The 20,896-nt window shown below is 41.8% G+C and overlaps 1 protein-coding gene across 1 annotated transcript in view; it reads left to right on the forward strand.

Annotated features, from left to right (window-relative positions):
• The window catches only part of IGHMBP2 (immunoglobulin mu DNA binding protein 2), a 64,104-nt gene that overhangs the window by 36,710 nt on the left and 6,498 nt on the right, over nucleotides 1-20,896 (forward strand). Inside the window, exons 9-13 of the mRNA XM_053395740.1 lie at nucleotides 3,648-3,830; nucleotides 11,638-11,756; nucleotides 14,335-14,429; nucleotides 14,567-14,690; nucleotides 18,988-19,878. Of these exons, the coding sequence (XP_053251715.1) occupies nucleotides 3,648-3,830; nucleotides 11,638-11,756; nucleotides 14,335-14,429; nucleotides 14,567-14,690; nucleotides 18,988-19,878 (1,412 nt within the window). The remainder of the gene's footprint in view (nucleotides 1-3,647; nucleotides 3,831-11,637; nucleotides 11,757-14,334; nucleotides 14,430-14,566; nucleotides 14,691-18,987; nucleotides 19,879-20,896) is intronic.

Here is a 20,896-nt window from a genome sequence, read left to right on the forward strand (position 1 = left end):
ATTATAGATCATTTCCCAGAATGCCTTAATCTTCGGGCACGTCCACCAGAGGTGAAAGAATGTGCCTTCCTTTTCCTTACATTTCCAACATTTATTGTCAGGCAAATGGTAAATCTTTGCAAGCTTGATCCAAGAGTCTTCAGTATCTCTTGGGTAGTGGTTTTGGGATGTATAGAGGGTTTTTATAACCTCCTACATGTTGGATAATGCTGGTAGTTTTATTAATTCAACCTATTAAACAGTACAAAGTTGATCGTAATGTTTTAAAACACAGCTATACATTTGCTTCTCTTTTATTGATTGACATTGCCGGCATCATTAAAGATGTATAGTTTGTAATTGATCAGTCCAGTCACCGGGTTGCATGAGCTGTGCTGTTCTTGCACATGGGTGTTTGCGAAAAGTGAATTCTCTCTTTTCTTCCACACTGCAACCCCCAGGGGATCCACAGAGATCTCCTGAGATGTGGGCTGGGGGAAAAGAGAAGCTTTCATTTGCTGCCTCTGCTCAGCTTCCCACTCCCACTGCAACCCCTCACTTTACATCCCAGGCCTTTCTTGATGCTCTCTCAACTTCCAAGGGGGCTGGCACTAGAGCAGCAGAGGCACTGGTATTTTTGTGGTTTTCTGTTTCCTCTGCTGGGACACTGGCAATATTTTAGGCCTCCTTTCACAAAACAAGTTACTCATTGCTGTTTATAGCCTGTTCTTTTCATGGGAGCTCATTTTGAGTGTCTCTAATCAATATTTGGAAGCTCCCAAAGCTAGAGGAAACTGCTTTGGAGGGGTTTCTCTGGGGCTCAGAAGTTGGCCTGGAAGTTCAGCATTACAAACATGGCTTGAGCATACCAGCAAAAAATGTGCTATGACCTCAGAGTCTGACTCCCCGTCTTCAAGGGATGGCACCATGGACTTGGAGGAAGAACCAGAGGGTCAGAAGGAATTGTGTGCTCTCTACTGCTCCAGTAAATCTAGCAAAGGAAAAGGCCATTCTGCCAACACCTCTCTGGCCTGAGGAAGTAGCACTGACACCCTCCAGCTATGAAGACTCCAGTCCAGAAGCTCCAACAAAACCACTGTGTTGTATCCAATGCTAGTCCTCCTCAAAGTACACCCACTGAAAATAATGGGCATGACTCACTTAGGTCTATTAATTTCAGTGGGCTTACTCAGAGTATAACTTAGTTGGCTACAACCCATTTTCCTGCCCCACGTCATTGGAGTCTTATTGCTGCTGCAACAGACAAAGCTACTATAACCAGAAGAGCTTCACCCTTTGGGTGAGTAGGTGTGGTGAGGGACGCACAAGCACCCAGATGGAGCTGTGGCTTTATTTAATGCTTAGCCCGGGTTTATCTATTGCCTAAACAACATTCTAACCTAGCTTCACTTTGAACTCTGCATAGAGCTGTCCATCCTAGACTTAACTTGGCCATGTCTAGAGCTACCAGGCAGAACACAATGGAAGTATTGTGGTATGCAATTCATGCCATCAAAATAGTGCTTTGATTGCTGGTTGCAATACTGCTTGCAACCCAAGAGACACGTTTGTTTCCAAAGCATATATTCATTGCTTCAGTGGTGCTGAAAATTGAGAATTGATCTCATCAGTTGGCCTTGCTACATCCGTTTGTGGTAATGTTGTATTGAAGGTTGTTTGTCTGTTTTCCACCACCCACACACTTTTGCACCATTTCAGGATAATCATTCAGGACCACTCTTGGAGAAAACACAAGAAACCTTGTTATTTTCCCAGGAGATTCTCTCCTGCCCCTGTCTCTCAGTCTGTGATTATCTTTCATAATTAGATAAAACCTTGATATGTTGTTGTTACCAGCTCATTGAGGAAATTGCTTTTTTAAAAATCTACATTAGAAATAATTGTTGAGAACAATCTTGGCTTTGAATTTCAAGGGCATTGTGGACCACTTTAAAATGCCTCATTTGCTAGACACACTTCCTTAGACAGACATTCCTTAGGCAGACAAACTTCCTTAGACAGACAATGTGGGTGCATTGGTCCATAGCCATTGTTTATTCTGCTCTTGCAGACATCGGACATTTGAGGAGATCAAAGAATTGTTTCTTGCTTAATCTTTGCAAAATCAGCAGTTATTGACAATAACTAGTGGTGAAATAATGCCACCTTTTATTAAAAGGTGAAATATCTCTCTATTTATTCACCATATAGCCTGTTATTGGCCTCTGTAGTGGGTTGCACAATATACTGGAAATGGCCGTGTTAGTGGACACAGGAGTTTAATTGGAGGCCCATGGTGAGCTTTATTGCCTCTCCGACATTTTATGAGAGTCCATTAAAAAAAGATACTTTAGACTGAGCATTTACTGCCTGACTTAAAACAAAGGGTTTTTAACTGTGCGAGATGACTATAGGCTTGCTTCTTATTTCTTGGACCTGATTAGGAAGGCATTTTCTAATATAGGTGTGGAGAAACCCCAGGGGCTGCAGTTGCCAAGGTGCTGCATGTACCAGATCCATGCAGACACCAATGGTTTTTCCCATCCATTTTTGTCACACAGGATCAACACCATTTTCATACCATTTCAGTTGCTGAATGACAAGCTGTTCTTTTTTAAAATTCTAGAGCGTTTAAAAGCAGTTTGGGGACCTAGGCAGGAGAAAGTGGAAGAGGAGCTGCTGTGTTTAAAAATGAATTGAAAACTCTGGTGTTCACAGGCTTTTCCAGTAGACCTACTGGATTGGGGCTCTTGAAATCTGGCTAATCCATCAACTCTTGTTTTCGAATAGATCATATAGCAATAAATAGGTGTCTTGTCTTATCTGACCAACTTAATCTATTTATTTACATTTGTGTCCTGTCTTTCCTCCATGGAACAGTTTCCATTTAAATGCTGGCCAAGTCCAGATCTGCTGAGCTTCAGGATGTATTTGCCCAGGATAAAAGTGGCAAAGTTTCTGTCTAGAGTGCTTATAGTATAAGGCTACACTCCAGAATAGTATTTGGCAGTATTGGTGGGGCAGCACCTCTCATTTGACCGCTAGTCAGTTACATCACTCCTGCTTACCAGCAGGCGGAGGCAGCCACAAGACCCGTGTGGTGCAAACTCACCAGCAGGAGGGCTGAATTGACTCAGCCCATGATTTGCACCTCACCCATCCCCTCTAAGCAGCAGCAATGTGACAGACCACAGGTCAGGTGCATGGCAGTGCCCTGCCTTACTGCTGTCTACTGATATTTGGGGTCTTATGTACCATTGACTATAATAAGGCATTATGAGCTAGGGGAAGAAGTCCTCCCATTATTCCTAGGTTAACACATCTCTAAATAGGACTTTAGCATGTCTTAAGTGTGGGAATCTGGAGCATTTTGGAGCAAATTGGCTGAGATTCAGACGGCTGTACATGCAGCTTTTTGTGAGTAGTGGAGGCAAAAAAACTGCAGGTGCAAGCAAACACTGGGAAATCCCCAACTGCGCTTTTGAGTATTCACTTATTGGAATACAGCCGTTATTTATAATAGCCGTCATAACATTTTTCTATACATATCTGAGACACACACACATGTGATAAAGGTGGCAGTGGCTCTCTTTGCAATTTTCTTAATAAATTTGCTCTTTCTCTTTGTTTGGAGGACCTTGCTAATTGCTTTCTTTCTGTCGGTGCAGGGCTGCCACAGAGGGTCTTTCTCTCAGTTTAATGGAACGGCTGATTCAGAAATATGATGACCATGTTGTGAAGATGCTCACGGTGCAGTACCGAATGCACCAGACCATCATGCAGTGGGCTTCCACTGAGATGTACGGCGGCCGCCTCTCAGCTCACTGCTCCGTTGCGCAACATTTACTGAGGTAAGTGACACTGTGCCTGCTTGCTTGCTGTTTCTCCTGACTCTAAACATTTTCAGTGCGGATTGACATTGTCAATTAATATTGATGGAGAATATGCAGGGTTTTCTGCTATCTGCAATTATCCTTTAATCTTTTTCTTTTTGCCACTATTTTAGCAAACCAGGGTGGGTGGTTTTTTATCGTCTTTCATTTAGCAAATATTGATCTTGGTTTTCCCTGCACTGGTTGCAGAATAGATTTATGTGCAGTTCTGTTTTTTTTAATTTAAGTAAAGCAAAGTTATATAGCAACCAGTTATATCTTGTGGGCCTGATTTTGCAGTCACTGTGGGGCCAATGGCTTGCACATACCCAGCCGAAGTCTTTGGGGTTGAAATAGCTGGCCCTCGTACCACAACGATTTTTGAAACTAAGATTTAAGGGCAGTTTGCTATCTGGGTGTTTTTCTTTTTGATTTGGTGGGTGGGGTTAAGAAGTAGTGGAAAACAAGTTTAGAGCCCTCTTGGGTACTTGGAACCTATTCCATGTCTCTTTGAGTCTTAGCCTTTGATTCCAATGCCCAGTGCAGGCATAATAATATTACCGATTGCTTTAAAAAATTGGGAGCATGTTGTGCACACTCATCTATGGAATGAGGAATATCCCTCTATGGAATGTCACTCTAATCTTTCACTGTTGGGTGTGATGTTGTTTGTTCAACAAATGAATAAGTCTTTTTAGATGATCTTTATATGCAGCATCATCAGTGTGCATAGCACTTCACGGAGTACATGTCAAGGGGGGGAGAAAAGGGACAGGGCTAAACAGGGAACAATATCTGATTGTTTTAGTTACGAGGTTAGGGTTAGGTGCAAGCTGGGTGATGGCAGGGCATGGGAACCAGGCAGTTGTTCCAAACATAATACGTAATTTTTTAAACTTATAAAACTATATGAAACAAACAAACAAACAAACAAACCCAAAGCGTATGCAGTATATTGAAAGATCCAGTTTTTAAAAGGCTGCTAATATGAAACTTCACTGTGAGTTGGGCTCATATTGGCCATAATCTGTTATATCCACTGGTAGCAACTGGAAATTGCTGTCAGCAGTGCTCAGAATGGAGTACTTGAATTTTTATCTTTGCAACCACTAAAATGCAAAACATAGCAGGACTACAAACAGAGTCTTATCTTTGTGTGAAAGAGAGAAAGAAAATAGAGTAGTTAGTATTCAGGGAACACTTACATCAGGATAATATGGATTTTTTTTATATATAAAGAAACTCACATTATGGATTTAAATCACCAAGAAGATAATTTCAGTATGCAATATTGATCGCAATTGCAGTGAAATACTTTCTAAGGGCTGAAAGAAATGGTCAACAATAAAAAATGAATTATTGTTTTGAATGAAGGAAGATGTTACACTCTTCGGTTAGGGTTTAATGCTGCAGCAAATTGAAGGCTGCATAAATTCTCACTGACTTCATTGAGTTCCAGAGCAACCTCTTAACCTGAAATATTCTCCCTTTCCCCATGCTGTAGGCTAAGAAAAGGGGAGACCAGTCTTCTAGAGTTCTAAGATTCCCACACAAACCAAGTTGTAAAGCTCGGGTACCAAATGGTGATAATCCTAGGTTAGCTAAAGTGGTGACCTCCAGATGTTGCCGAACTCCATCTCTCATCATCCCCAGCCAGCATAGTCAATGGTCAGGGATGATGGGAGCTGTAGTCCAGCAACATGTGGAGGGTCACTGGTTCCCTGCCCTTGTGCTAATCAATATTCTCCTCCTGCCCCCAGCATTCTATTTTTAAAGTCTTAGTTATTTCATTGAGAGAGTTACAGATGAGTTTAAGTATCTCCAGTTGAATTAAGTGATACCATACAACCTGATGCTGTACATATTTGCACAGAAGTTTATGCTTCTACATTCAGTGAACCTGCTTCTAGGTAAGTGTACAGAGAAGGCTTAACTTTTACAGGATCTCGCACTTGGTTTTCAGTTTTTCCAGGCGGAAATTATTTTCCTGAGCTTGGGGGAGGATGCTGTTTGCATTTGGCGTCATTTTAGTCTTGGTAGCCACAGCAAGGTGTCTCCCTGTTGTCAGTTAATGAAAGTAGAAGGAGCCCACCTTGCTTTATAATTTTTATTCTGCTTGTTGTGAACTGCCTTGGGTAAGCATGATTGGAAAGAACAGCACAGGCAAATTAACAACGCTGCTTTGCTTGACACTGGTTAAAAGTGCTAATAATATTCTTTTAAAATTTTTAAACAAAATGGGCTTGAGTTTTTAAGACAGATAACTGAAGAGGCTGCTCATTGTATATAGGAAAAATACACATTATGTGGTATTAGCAAGGAAGGAATTAATAATGGAGTGGTTTCCTTTGGGTTGCTCTGTAGGTCAGATGTAATGAATGTAGTGGCTCTTTTCCTCTCTTTCCTCTCTTACCCCTATGCCTCATACTCTTAGTGGAATTGCTGAGATGTAATGTTTAAAGATATTCTACCTTATTTTGTCCTTTGTTTTTGGAACACTTATATAGAGTCAGACTGCATGCTATCTTTAGTCAGATTTTGCGGGGGGGGGGACTTTGAGTGTCTCTTGCTCTGGGTGCTTTCAGAGATAACTATAAATTGTCATGGTGATGCCCTGATTTGAAGATTGTTTAATTATTCATTTTATTTTCCTTATCCCTTGCTTAATTCCTTTTTTATTCTTCATTCTGCCTTTTACTTTTGGTGGTTTTGTATAAGTAGTATTTTTAGGATTTGAATTTGCAAATGTGATTTGTTGTGTACCTTTTGAGCAATCACCTTTGCCCATAGGCAATAAATGATTTGACCTGGACCCTAATTTTAGCAGGTGTATGTGCCTATGTGAGGTATGGCTGGAATTTAAAGGAATAATTATTCATAGCATTAAGGAAACTCTTGCTAAGCTAATAAGGAAAGTACCTCTTCTGTTGTACTCCTTTTATTGGTCAAAAAAAGATTAATGGACATCAAATCACAGCAAGGCAGGACTGCATGATTAACCAAGGTCAAATCATGCAAAATTCATTGGACACATGGGCAGCTTTGGGCTGCTGTCACAAATTCACATTTGTGCATGAAATCTGTACTTGATATGTTGGTGGCTAAAAGAAAAGAATCTGCCTCTGCTCTTGGCCAGAGGGTGGTAATGAGGGTTTCTTCCTGACAACAAGGGTGAGAGCTTTCAGAAAGCTTCTCCCCTACTAATTTCTGAGGGAGCAACACGCCATTCACCAGTGCAGTCAACACCGCAGCATTTCGAATTATCATGTGGCCTTGTTTTGCTGATTCTTCCCTGGCTTCCTCTGAGTGCTGAGATATGAAGGCTCATAGTAATTTGAGAGACTCGTATCTTGGTGGATTTCAGGCATATTGAGAATTCAGCCTTCATTGTATATACATATTATTAATGAATCTGAAAAGAATATTTGGCTCTACACCTTGTAAGGCACTGCTAGTTCCAGCACATAAGACTGAAAGAACTTCCTTGTCAAACAGCTTTTATGCTTATCATATATCTTATTTTAAGATTTAAGGAATATGTTGTTTGGGATATGCTGAACGCCAAGACCAAGGGAGTGCAAAACCAAGAAAAGGCTTCTGTCAATGGTAATACATAAGTCTTAAATTTTCTCACAGCAGCACCTGGATTAGTAACCCAAACTCCTGTCTTTAGGATGTGCTTGGACCCAAAATTAGCAAGTATTCCCTCAGTTCTCCCTTCCATCCCTCAGTTCTTGCTGCTGATGTCATGAAAACCACTTTGCCATCATAACAGTTCTGTTAACGCCTTGCAAGCTTTGTTTAAATTTACTTGCAGAAGAAGAAAACTGGTGCATGTATCAGTATGATTTTCTGTGGCCGAAACCATTTTCAGTATAGAAGATGGATCTGAAAGCAGCCTATAATTGGCAACCATTAAAAGTCTCAGCATTGTGATGGCTCTGTCTTTCGGCCAATGTGTGTGGGCTGTTCTGCAGCTGAGCCATTGCAGCACAAGAAAAGTAGGGGAATGCTGAAATATTTATGCTGAAATAATCAGCAATTGCTTAGTACTTTAAACACGGAGCAAAGGATAGGTTACCTGGGGCCTGCAGGAAAAATGCAAGGGAGAGGCTTCCAGAGGATTTTAGTTTGAAACTAGAAACATAGGAAGCTGACTTATATAGAGTCAGACCATTGGTCCATCTGGCTCAGTATTGTTGACCCAGAGTTTTGGTCAGGATTCTTTCCCAGCTCTATCTAAATATGTAAGGAATTGAATCCGGGACCTTCCAGATGCAAAGCAGGTGCTCTTCCACTGACTTTCCAGGTCTTTCCAAAGTAATCTTCTGAACAAGAGCATCTTGTAGCACATGCAGAGTGCCCTTCCTCCCAGGCAGCCAAAGCCATCTTCCAGATTTCTGGAACTGGGGGTTGGATGATTAGGACTGACAACATAACCTCCAGGCAAGTACAAGAGTCCTGATGCACTTCTAGTTTAAACTAAAATAAGTAGCAGTACTCTGTTTTCAGGCTTTTGCATTTATCTATAGATTTCCAAGCCTGTTCTTCCAGCCCCCAGCTTTTCTCAGAAGGAAATGTGATTTTTCTCTCCATTGGAATACTGTACTTATGCAGCAGGTTATCTTTAGAAGTAACATTCACAAAATCACTCAAATCAAGACTATTATTGAGAAATGCAAGTACCCTGCTGTCATCCTGAACCACATAAGAAGTATCCTTAATGGTGCCCTTGAAGGAGACAGTTTGCTTAGCAGGTGTGCACTAAGAGGAGACCTAGGAAAGTAAAAATAGAAAATCTGAGCAACTGAAGACTCTTGACTTTCTCCGAAACAAACTTTAGGAAGAATGATCATTTTCATATGATAAGGACATGATTTAATTATGCACTGCCTGACGTGGTAATTATGTAATGTTGCAGCACATTTTGATGATTTAAATAAAATGGACCACCTTGAAAAGTAGATGGGAGCTCTGAAACGAGGGAGAAATGAGAATCAGTTACTAGATTTTCCTTATTGAGCACTAGATAAAATGAAATTTAAATAAAACATTGTGAAAACAGATTCCCTTTATTCTACCTGTGTAAATTAGAAACTATTCCAAACCATACTGGCATCTCAATAATAATGATAATGAGCACATGTTGAAGACTTTCATCTCAAAGGGAGCTTGAGTTGCATTCCTAAACATGTTGAATTGGAGGAATGTGGACTCTATTTTCAAGAAAAATGATTAGAATTGGGCTGTTGGAGCACATTTTCTCCAAGCAGAATTGCAAATAATTTGGGGAAACCCAAAGTTATTGTCCTTGAACTATAATTCTGGGTTCTGTTCTTATGCTGATAAAACCCTAGTAAAAAATTTAAATTGTTAATTTTCCACAATGGCAAATCTTGGCTCCATGAATTTACACTGGAACCCTTAAAAGTTTTCATTTATGTTCTGCAGTTATGAATGCAAGTAAACAACTTTGATTCTTAAATGCAGATTATTAATACGGCTTTGTGAAGTACAAAACTTATGTTAAGCCAACGTTGTATTTGAGGTTATCAAGATTGTGCTTTGTGCCTTTTTCTAATATTGCAGCTGTCAGAACATTGTCTCTTGTAATACATCAAAGGGCACTTCCTTTTGGCTCCAAGTGCTAAAATGTACAAGCATCTGCACTGTAGAATCTTACATCTGTAATTTGGCTCTTTGACACTATTGACATGTGCTTTTGTCTTCTACTTTCTGTATTTTCATTGATGCTACTAAAAGTTGTGTTGCCATTACAGACAGGAGTTTTGAATAATTCTTTGTTTAGAATTTTGAAGGGAGAGCAGGAGATAGGTTTAAAGGCACAGTTGTTTTCACCTTGTATCCATGACTTTTTAAAAACAAAATACTGTATGTTTCTAGATTTTGCAGAGATATGATTTTTGAATGTGATGGCAAATGTACTGAAGGAATTGAAACCTTGAGACAAGAAAATAAAGACCAAATTTATTAGCTGACTTTCAATGGGCTGGATCCAGGCTAAGGCTGTAGACCTGTACACACAGGAAAGCAAGTCCTGTTTGAATTCAGTAGAACTTCTGAGTAGACATGTGTAGGATTGCACTGTTAGTTGCATTCTCTTCCTATTGAAATCTATGGAACTGAAATTACAACCACCTATGGAACTGAACTCATGACCAGCTTGTCCCATTGATTTCAGTGGGATTGAAGTTCAAATTCCTTACCTGGATCCAAACCATTGTTTCTAAACCCATCTATTAAAATTTGCCCTAGCCTGATTCAAATATTTTATACTTGAGGGTTACAGGTTGCAGTTTCTGAATGTCTGAAAAACAAGGGGGCAAAAAACCCAGAAAAAGCGCAGCACATGTGTGTGTTGCTTATTTTGCATTAACATCTCCTAAAAACTCATTTAAATATTTTGAGGGTGAATTAGAAGTAAAACGTGGTTGAAAGAATGATCAAAGTTCTTGGCTTGCCTCTTTTTTGGCTTCATGGAATAAATGATCCTGTACACCAGACGTAGGAAAGCTGTGGCCCTCCAGATGTGGTTGAACTACGACTCCCATCAGCCCTTGTTATAGGCCAACAACACCTGGAGGACCACAGATCCCCCACACGTGCTGTACACAATAGCCAGCAAGGCTATTTATAGTTATTTTATTTACTTAGTACATTTATATCCCACCTTTTCCCATTATGGAACTCAAGGCAGCATACATGGTGTTCCCTGGCAGTCTCCCACCCAAGCACTGACCAGACCCAAATCTGGCTCGCTTCAGCAAGGCGGCAGCATTGTATGCCTCTAGACCATGCTCTGGGAGAATGTGAACTGTGAATGATCAAAGGTAGTCCTCAAATATGGCTGAAACACTTTGGAATTGCTTGTTTGTGCACACAGTAGTTGTAAACAAGGGTTGTGATCTCAGTGTAACAATCTGTCTAAATTTTATGCAAGCCTGCCAAGAGTACAGTATATATCCCCCTCTCCACAAACATGGCATCAAATACTAATTATGTGTGGCTCCCTGAGGAGAGCATTCTACAGGCAGGGTTCCACAACCAAAAAAGGTTAAATGTATGGTGACCTGGCTGAGCAGAGGCCTTGTTCCCTCCATCATTTGGCCCAATGGAATTATATGAAGTGACCCCAAGTGGGTCCACTGCAAATGTATATTTGCAGGTCCTGCTATCTGAACACAATGCGTTCTCAGGAAATCGTTCATTAGGCAAGCATTCACATAACAAGCAGATGATTGCCATTATTTCCTATGGGGAATCTAAGATTCGTCTAATCTCGATTTCTCTCTGGTTTCCGTCTCAAATTGCTGCAGCCAACCAGCAAAAGACAAACAAAGGAAAAACTGCCCCCCGTCCGGTCTCTTCCATTCCCTAATTTGTCTGAACTCTCTCCCTTCCTCCGTTCCTTTCTTCATGGTTTCCACCCGAAATGGCTGCCACTGACCAGCAAAACACAAACAAGTATGGAAGTGGGTAAACTCTGGCTGCTCAGATATCTGAACCAGCTGTTTGTGTTACCAGGTTTGGGTATAATTCTTTGTGTTTCGATAACTGACATTTCAGATGACAAACGTTCCGATAGTGGGACCTGCAGTCCCACAGAATGGAGGATTCTTCTGCTCTGTGGCCTGACCTATGGAGGTTCTGTGGAATAGTCTAGGTCAATTTGTGTTAGGATTCTAAAATAGAATAAATGTGCTGCTGTTTATACTCATGCTAGTTAAGGGTCATTAACTTATTGTTCTTTCTAATAACTTGTCAGGGACCTGCCAGGGGTGGCTTCCACAGAAGAAACTTGCATTCCGTTGTTGCTTATTGATACAGCTGGCTGTGGCTTATTTGAGCTTGAGCTGGAAGATGAACAGTCTAAAGGAAATGAAGGTATTGTTGTTTTACCTGCTATGGTTCTCCACACTCCCACCCTGGTACCAGTCCCCCCCCCTCCACATTTCAAGTTACATTATCCATGCATGTGCTATAATGTCAGCTGCCACTACATTAAAAATGTTGCCTTGTGCCAGCGGTGTTGAAAGTGGTAGCCCTTGGGAGTTACTGAAGAATTTAGTTATGCTATCAGGATCTTCACAACCACACATGGAAATGAATATGAATACATCCATGGAAAAATCCTGGGATGTCAATGTTTAGACATGCTTGTTGTGGTCCTAAGAAGGATGGATAGCCTGTATAAGCCACCAGTACCTTTCAAAACTCCTTTAATAGTAGAACAGTGCAATTTACATGGGCTGTTCATTTGCTACAAAGTACCAATAAGTGCAGAGGTTTTCAACCTTTTTGAGTCCACAGCTCCCTTGACCGACTACATTCTTTCTACGGCACCCCTATGGGACTCAGGAGCCCAGTTATGTCACCCCTTGCCTGCAGAGCTTAACAGGGCTGGACCAAGACATCTTACTCCCTGGGGCAAAAAGCAAGATGATGCCCTTGCCCTGTACAAAGGCTGACTGGGCCAATAGCTGAATTCTATTTCAACACTGGTGACAGGATAGCATCCTTCACTTCTATCTGGGAACTGGTTAGGAGGAGTAGACGGGGGACTGCCGCTGCGCTCTCTCTCTCTCTCTCTCTCTCTCTCTCTCTCTCTCACACACACACACACACACACACACCCCTCAGCATGTACTGCCTGAGACAGTCATCTCACTTTGCCTAAAAGTAGGGCCAGTCCTGGAGCTGAGGAGGAAGGGCGCCTGTGATGATTGTTGGATCAGACACCTGTGGTTTAAATAGCACTCTTGAATTGCAACACAAGCTCTGAAGTGATGGGCAAAGTCGTATGTTGTCAGCTTGAAATGCTGGACTCTCCTGGTTCCCATATGGTTTGTTGGTACAGCTTAGCCGAGAGAGCTTTCAGTTCTAATTGCCTTGCCGCATAGCACTTTGTCAGATCTCTCAGTGAACAAGGCACAGACCTTCACAGTTAATGGGTCAGAAAGTGCCTGACCATGTTGGTGGCATATACAGCAATTCTGCTAACAGAGAGAAAGGCCAGTTCTCTGAGCACAGAGAGTTCTGGAGTTATAAATCAGCCTAGCAACTGTTGTGAAGCTCTGTCTCTGTTGCTGAATAAATAGGAAGGTTTCCAGTCTCATTGAGCTCCAGTAGCAGTATTCATTTGGGAATTCTAGACTGCATTTAGGAGTGGGAAAGGGGTGTGCTCCTGGGACAGGGCTTGAGCCCAGAGAGCAGGGAGGTCACATCTAGAAAGTGGGAATCTTCTAGAGATGCTTGAGGGATAGGGTTGCTTGCATGGTTGTCTCTCAATTGGGGGGAAAGGCTTGGGAGCAGGGAAGCTCAAGCATGCATTAACTCTGGGATATTTTGCATGTTGTATGCCCATAGCTGGCTAATTCTTAGACAGGCTGTTTCATGCAGGAATTAAATCTTACACCCATGTGTAGGTTAGCACCCTGCCACAGTCCTATTCCATGCAGGGTTTCACTGTTAGCACATGCAGTATCCGTCTTTGCATATGTTGCATGCACATTATGATCTCCACCAGGGGTAACTGATGTGGTGTCATCCAAATGTTGCCATGTTGTAATTGCCATCAGCCTCAACTAGCCTGGCCCTTGGTTGGGTATGATGGGAGTTGTAGTCCTACAGCTTCTCAAGGGCAATCAGCATTGACAACCCTTTATCCATACTAAGAAATGGAAGTGCTGTCTATGTAGGAATTGCGTAATGTTTGAAGCAGCCCTTGTTGCCAGTACCAGAAACATAGTGAAATGGGCACACAAATAAATAGGCACCAGCTTCCAAAGGCAAATAGCTGCAAGAGCCATGGTCTAATATATGAATTTCCTAACCTATGCTGGATTAGTTCAAAGGCAGATTTCACTTCTGGGAATTGGGGTGGGGTTATCTTGGCATTTTCAACATTGATCTTGCTACCCTTGAGAATGTGAACTGTGATGTGTTGCTTGTATCTGACCGTGTTGTATGGAACTCATAACCATTTGCCCAGCTATTAAAGAAATCCATAAGGCTTACAGCCGTATTTGTAAATCATTTAAAAATATTATTACCAACATAGCAGTACTACTACTACTACTCCATGCATGTTTCCCTTGTAAATTTCATTAAGGGATAATTTGAGATCTATTTTTTCACATGAGGAGATGTAGGGCATCAAGTAGCTTGGTGAATGTTTGAACTATGGTCAGTTTCAGAACTTTATGATCCGTGGCTTGAAGCTGCCTTGTTTAACCAGTTTGTTCTAAATCACAGTCTCTGGCTTGTACATAATGCTAAATCAGGAATCTTTGAAAGTGAAACTAAATGCTGCAAAAGTGTTTCTTGTTGTTTTTAAAGTGGCAAGTGAAAAGCAGCCTTTCACTATCATTGTCTGAATTGGATGCTTTTTAAGTGGAATCTGTCAACTTGTTCTAGGGTTAAATCGCTCATTCACAGCTAAGTTTTATTTCTCCCCTTCCAGGCGAAGCGCGTCTTGCCAGCTTGCACGTTCAGGCTTTAGTGGAAGCCGGTGTTAAAGCAAGAGACATTGCCGTCATTGCTCCTTACAACCTCCAGGTGAGTGTGTCTGCCATGCTCTCAGAAGCACAACATTTCAAAGTAAAAAATTTAAAGCCCTGGGACTTTAGGATGAAGAGTGGGCAATAAATTGTAGTAATAACGTTTGTTGTCCTAGCAACGTCTTTGTTTTTCAGGTGGACATGCTAAGGGAGCTTTTGTGTCACAAGTACCCAGACCTGGAGATTAAATCTGTGGATGGCTTCCAAGGAAGAGAGAAGGAGGCTGTTGTCCTCTCTTTTGTAAGGTCCAACAGAAAAGGTACATAGGTTATAACCTGGAACCATATAGAACAAAAAGAAACTTAATTTGCCAGAATCGGGGAAACTGTTAAAATTGTGTGGTTTCAACTGGCTCCTTCTTTGGAACAAGGTGCTGACCTCTTCTACACATGCTGTCGGCATCAAAGGATGTGCTTTCACATGGTGTAATCACATCCTACAGGCGAGTACTTGGGAGTAGCATGACTATGGGGACAGTACCAGTTGCATGAATCATTGGCACCTTACCTCCTGGTTCATTTCCTAATGCATTGGCATCACCCAGTTGTTTTAGCCAACATGATTGTGTTACTCCTGCAGCATGTATCACATCACATGGAAGTGGCTTCCACACTGCTGGGAGCCCATATGCAGGGAACCACTGTCACTTTTCCCAGAACAGAAGATTCTCAATAATTAACTGCGCAATGGAAAAGTAATTTATATGGCAAAACACACTCCTTTTTGTCTAGAGGGCCTGGGAATGGGTGTTTCCAAGCATAGGCTGAAAACTCTGGTGGCTAGGCACATATTCTAGTACAGGGCCAGTCCAATACATTTTGCTGCCTGAGGCAAAGGACAAGATGGCAGCCTCTCCATTCCACATCGCCACACACCAGCCTTTGCCACCTGCGGCGGCTACCTCTCTCTGCCCAATAGTAGGACCAGGTCTGTTCTAACAGGCAGAGTGGTCTATGGGGGTTGATTTTTAAAACCAAACCAAATCTGTGGCTATTATTGCCATGGCTATTCACGCTACTACTATTACTACTTAATATACAGGGTGATTCATAATGAAGTATTTACTATAAATGGAAACTGTATACTTCATTATGAATCACCCCGTATTATGTCTTAGAAATTAATTAAGAAAGAGTGGACTGTTAATTCAGGCACCTTTGGAGAAGGCAGGTAGTCCTTCAGGTAAGCCAGTGGTAATTGCTGGATACTTGTCATCTGTCAGCTCTATTATAGTGAGTACAACACAGTTGTCCACAGCTCTAAAAATTCAACACTGTAGCAAACCTGAACTGACCAAAAACTTGTTGGGTGCGGGTCCAAACCTAGCTTGTTTCCCAGGTGTACAGTGGTGCCCCGCAAGACGAATGCCTCGCAAGACGGAAAACTCGCTAGACGAAAGAGTTTTCCGTTTTGGAGGTGCTTCGCAAAACGAATCTCCTATGGGCTTGCTTCGCAAGACGAAAATGTCTTGCGAGTTCCTGCGGGGTTTTTTTCCTCCCCCCCTTTTTCTAAGCCGCTTATCCGCTAAGCCGATAAGCCGCTAATAGTGCTAATAGCGCTAATCTGCTAATCCGTCAATGGGCTTGCTTCGCAAGACGAAAAAACTGCTAGACGAAGAGACTTGCAGAACGGATTCTTTTCGTCTTGAGAGGCACCACTGTATTCCTTTTGGAAATACAACAGATATTTCGCTATAGCTGGCAGCATCCTGCCCAACAAAATTGGGGAGTGGAGCATGGTAGGCTCTGCTCAGAGCACATACTCTTTTCTGCTTTCATGGCACTAGGTTGTTGAAGTCAAAGCAGTAAAACTTTTCCTTGCTGTTTTTCTGCTATGTTCTTAAGTGAAGTTAGCAAATAGCAGCATGTTCTTCTATTATGATTTGTTATTATTTTCCAGGTAATGCTTGTTAAGCACACATTGGCAACCTAATACACTTTAATGTACTTACAGGCTCTGTTCTGAAATGTTCTATGTCTTCAGATGGTAGCAACAAAAGCCTGCCCCCCTCATTTGGTTTTAATGTTTGTTTTTCTGCTTGTCTTCTGCTTAGCTGCAGGAGCAGGGGACTCAGCTATACCACCCAAGCTAGGCAGCTGAGCTGACTCAACTTGGCATTTGCTTTCTGTTGTTACAGATCCTTGAGAAAATAATTGGAGATCAGAAATAGCTTCTGGAAAAGTCTCATATGTTGTCTGTCATTTTTATCCATTGGCTCACACATGTGTGCTAGTTAATTGCCTTTGAAAAAGAGCATTCACTATCTTTCCTTCTGACCTTTATGAAAGTTAGACTTGTGTCAATAACTAGGAAAAAGGAAAGTGTAACTGCAAGGCTCTGTGGGAGCTTTCTCTTCCTAATTTCTGCTGAAACAATGTGATCCTGACCTATAGCTTAAGGCCAATTCCATTGCAGACATGAACTTTAGATAGGCTTAGTTAATCAGCTTGGACCATCTGTATGAATATTACTGCTGTTCTGCTTCTGACACTTCAAATCACAGTGATGTGAATCAATAATGGGTATCTGTGGCTTGTGTGCCACATTAAGCCGCAGAAACTTAAATTTTCTGGTTCTTGGCCATTTAGTGGACTCTACTTCCCCTACTTAAAAATTAAATGAGATGAAGCTGTATTTTCAGCTTGATTTCTCAAATGAAACCGAAGCAGTATTGTGACAAAAAAGTCACAAAATAAGTAGAGCTTTAAATAAATGGTTTTGTTAAAAGAGATAGTTGACTAATTACTTGTATTTTCACAAACCAATTAAGTCATCAGCTGAAGTCTAACATGTTTATCTGTTAACTAAATCATAGTAAATGTACCTTTTAGATATTTAAGAAAGTGTAATGTAACTTAAATGTAATAATCTAAAACTCCTCCAATCACTGTTTAAATGAAATGATTTTTGTCCCTTTTACAGTAACACACCAGAACTAATATAGCCTCAAAAAATAAACCAGTGTGCCATCAGATCTCAGTCCCAGTGACTACAGTTTCCCATCACTAATTAGTTTACATGAGAGCAAACCCCACTAGATACAGTGCAACTTGCAACTGAATCATGCATAAAATGATGTTATGAAGCTGCAAGTGGTAAATCAGTTAATGAAACTCATTAATTGGTGAATTGAGGTCTCAATATTGATCCTTGGGAGACTCTACTATCTACACTCCTCCATTGGGAGAACATTTATTCACACTCACTGTTTTCTGTTACTTCACCAGTTCCTGATCCACAAAAGGACCTCACCTCTTATTCCATGACTGCTAAACATGCTTATGAGTCCTTGGTGTGGTAGTTTTTGAAAGTCTAAGTTGGATCACTTCTATCTATAGCCTTATTGACCCGCTGAAAGAACTCTTCAGCAGGGCTTGTTCTCCTGTATGTTTTGTTATTTCATCTTTAACAACACTTTCCACCTATTTCCCCATAGCCTTTAACTCATTGAAAGAAAGTTGGGCTATAAATGTATGAAATACATACATTTTCACTTTCATATTCATTTGACCAGCTTAAGCAGCGATATGACCTTGGGAGATGGTTTTGTCAACATAAGCATTTCTGCTTGCCTGATGGAACAATCTCCCCCCTCTTCCCTCCACACTGTTCTAGTGGTTCTGCCACCCAAATGCTGAGCCATTGTGGGGGCAGGAGAAGGGGGGGAAGCCCCGCTTCAATAGCAGAAGACCTTGCTAGGCTCTTGATAGCAGGACCCATTAACTGGACCAGGTCCTGAGTTCAGAAAACTAGAGCAATATTTCACTGTGCAAAAATGGTGTTCGTGTTCGTAATGATCAACCTGAAGTGCATCTGATCTTGTAGTTTGTTGTGGTAATGAAGTTTAGCTATGTTTATTTTGCAGTTCCTATATCTCTGTAGGTATAGGATTATATATTGGGCATAGGCTACAACACCCTAAGAAACCTCAGAGTTCATCTAGCCTTTGTGTGATAAGAATAAGATTGTGGTAATATACTTGTTAATTATGTATTGATCAATGTAGTTGCTTATAACCTTTTGGTAATTGCAGAAGGAGCCCTTGTGACCCAAAACACGTTGAGGTTCATGTATGTATGTATGAATGAATTATTTCTTTCTATACTCAACAATGGATTATTCATGCATTGGTATTGGTTGCTCATTGAGTACTGTAATGTGGAATGGTAACTTCAATTGCAGGAGAGCTTCAGTTGCATAGACTCCAGGTGTCTATTCCAGTGAACAGATAAATCTGGGATTTAGGTCCACCCCTCTGCCACTGACAGCCATCTGGCACCAAGATAGCAGGGAAGCTTGAACAAACCATAGCATAGGATCCCATGACATATCCATTTGGCCTTAAAGGTGTGTCTCATAACAGATGTCATGTCCTGGCATTTTGGAGCTGAGGGAACATGAGAAATCCTTAGGTCAACATATTAAACTGGAAAATTTAGGAGGAAACTGTATACATTTTGTTGTGGTGGTGGTTACTATTGTTATTGCTACTGCTGCTTAATTTTTCCATATGCTGTTTTTTTTGAGGCCTGTATTATTGTCTTTATGAAATACAGGTGAAGTAGGATTCCTTGCTGAAGACCGGAGACTAAATGTTGCAATTACTCGTGCCCGCCGCCATGTGGCTGTGATCTGTGACTCTCGGACCATTGGCAACCACATTTTCCTTAAACGCCTGGTGGACTATATGAACCAGCATGGGGAGGTGCGCACCGCTTTTGAATACCTGGATGACATTGTGCCAGATAACTATGCTGCTCCCAAGAGCTCTCAGGGTCTGGGTGACCAAGAAAAGAGACTTAAGTGCAACACCCCACTTGCCCCAAAGGCTGATGGAGGGAAGCCAAGAGGAAAACCAGCCAAACAGACTGGGCAGAGGCCCATAGAGGGTTCTGTGCAAAGCCCAGCCTGGGGGGCAACAGTGGATACTGTAGTGAAGGGCAATTCATGTAAGCATGAAGCCAGGATACTGGAGTTTCTGGAGAGTAGCGAGACCCAATTGGATTTCCCTTCGTCATTAAATGCTCATGACAGGTTGATTGTCCACCGTCTGGCAGAGGAACATGGACTGCAGCATGTGAGCACAGGAGAAGGTAGAGAGAGATACATCAGTGTCCGTAAGAGAGGCACCGCGACAGACTTTTCTCTGGGAGATGCTAAGGCCTGTGAACAAGAGTTGTCCTGCAGACCTCCAGGCACCCCCAAAGAATCCCAGGCCTCTGAACAAGAGTTAACCTGCAGACCCCCAAGCCCCTCGAAAGACACCCGTGCCTCCTCTGAGGAGAGTGGAAGCCATATTAGCAAGAAGAAAGTGGATCTGAAAACCCTGCACATGGAGCGGATGCAAAGGGAGAATGCCAAGAGAGAGGAGAGGGCCAAACAAAGTCGTGAGCCAAATGTAAACCTTCAGGAAATCACTGGGAATAAACATGGAAGTGAAGCCAAAGGTACATTATTATACCATCTTGGGATTTGCCATTCTGTAGCAAATTCCCTTCCTTTGCAGAGCTTTTCTATTTGCATTTTTAAAAGGAAAAAGTGATGATACTTCACTGCTGTCCTTTCATTTGTCCCATATTTAATTGAAATTCCTTTGCAGAGGCATTCCAGGGTATGTATCCCTCGGGCATCCTTTGGGAAATTCCAGGCCAGAGCAGCAGGCAATGGGAGTCCTCTGCTCCCAGAATGGCTTTAAAAATTGATTGCAGCTTCTACGTTGTGCCTACAATCCATTTCTCCCCTTCTGCTCTGCCTGTGACAGGCTTTTCTTCTGAAAGCAACTCCTTTTGACAACAACCAGGAATGCAGTTGAAGTTAATTGTTCTGAGACACAGAGATTATTCATCCAATAGGTTTCCTTTGAAGGGATCAGGAGAATGCCAGGCTTTGGTTTTGGAAATATGACATGTGCCTCTGCCCACCCCAACCCTTGAAAAGCAATAACTGAGATTTGCAGACAAAAATGACCCAGGGCTCAGATTAGCTTGCTCCATGGAACAGTTGCTTTGAGCGTTGTGCAGGTAGGAAGAAAAGATGTGAAGCTGGCAGCCATTCCACCCCCTCCCCCAAGGGAGGGGTTTATCTGGACCATGCTGTATAATCAACTGTGAAATGATAATATTGCCTGGATCTGCATGTTTGTAGAGGCAGTATGTCAGTGAGGAGGAAGAACTTCTCAGCTCAAAAATAGATCCGTAGAAGGGAGAATCTCCATCTGCCAGTTTAGGAGAATGGGGTGTGTGCGTTCGTGCGTTCGTTTGTGTATGCTTCATGTGCATACATGTGCACACACTCCTTTTCTTTTATGGCTAACTTTGGAGAGAAGTGGAAACCTCCACACACAGAGAGAATTCACTTGCTCTTGGATCTGTTTAGAAGCAGCAAATCAGCACCTAGTGTATCGATCTGAGTTCTGTGTAACACAGCGGAGTACAGTCTCCGTGTGCATATTTTCTTCTTTGCCCA

Source organism: Podarcis raffonei, chromosome 1 (genome assembly GCF_027172205.1).
Source record: "Podarcis raffonei isolate rPodRaf1 chromosome 1, rPodRaf1.pri, whole genome shotgun sequence".
Taxonomy (NCBI): domain Eukaryota; kingdom Metazoa; phylum Chordata; class Lepidosauria; order Squamata; family Lacertidae; genus Podarcis; species Podarcis raffonei.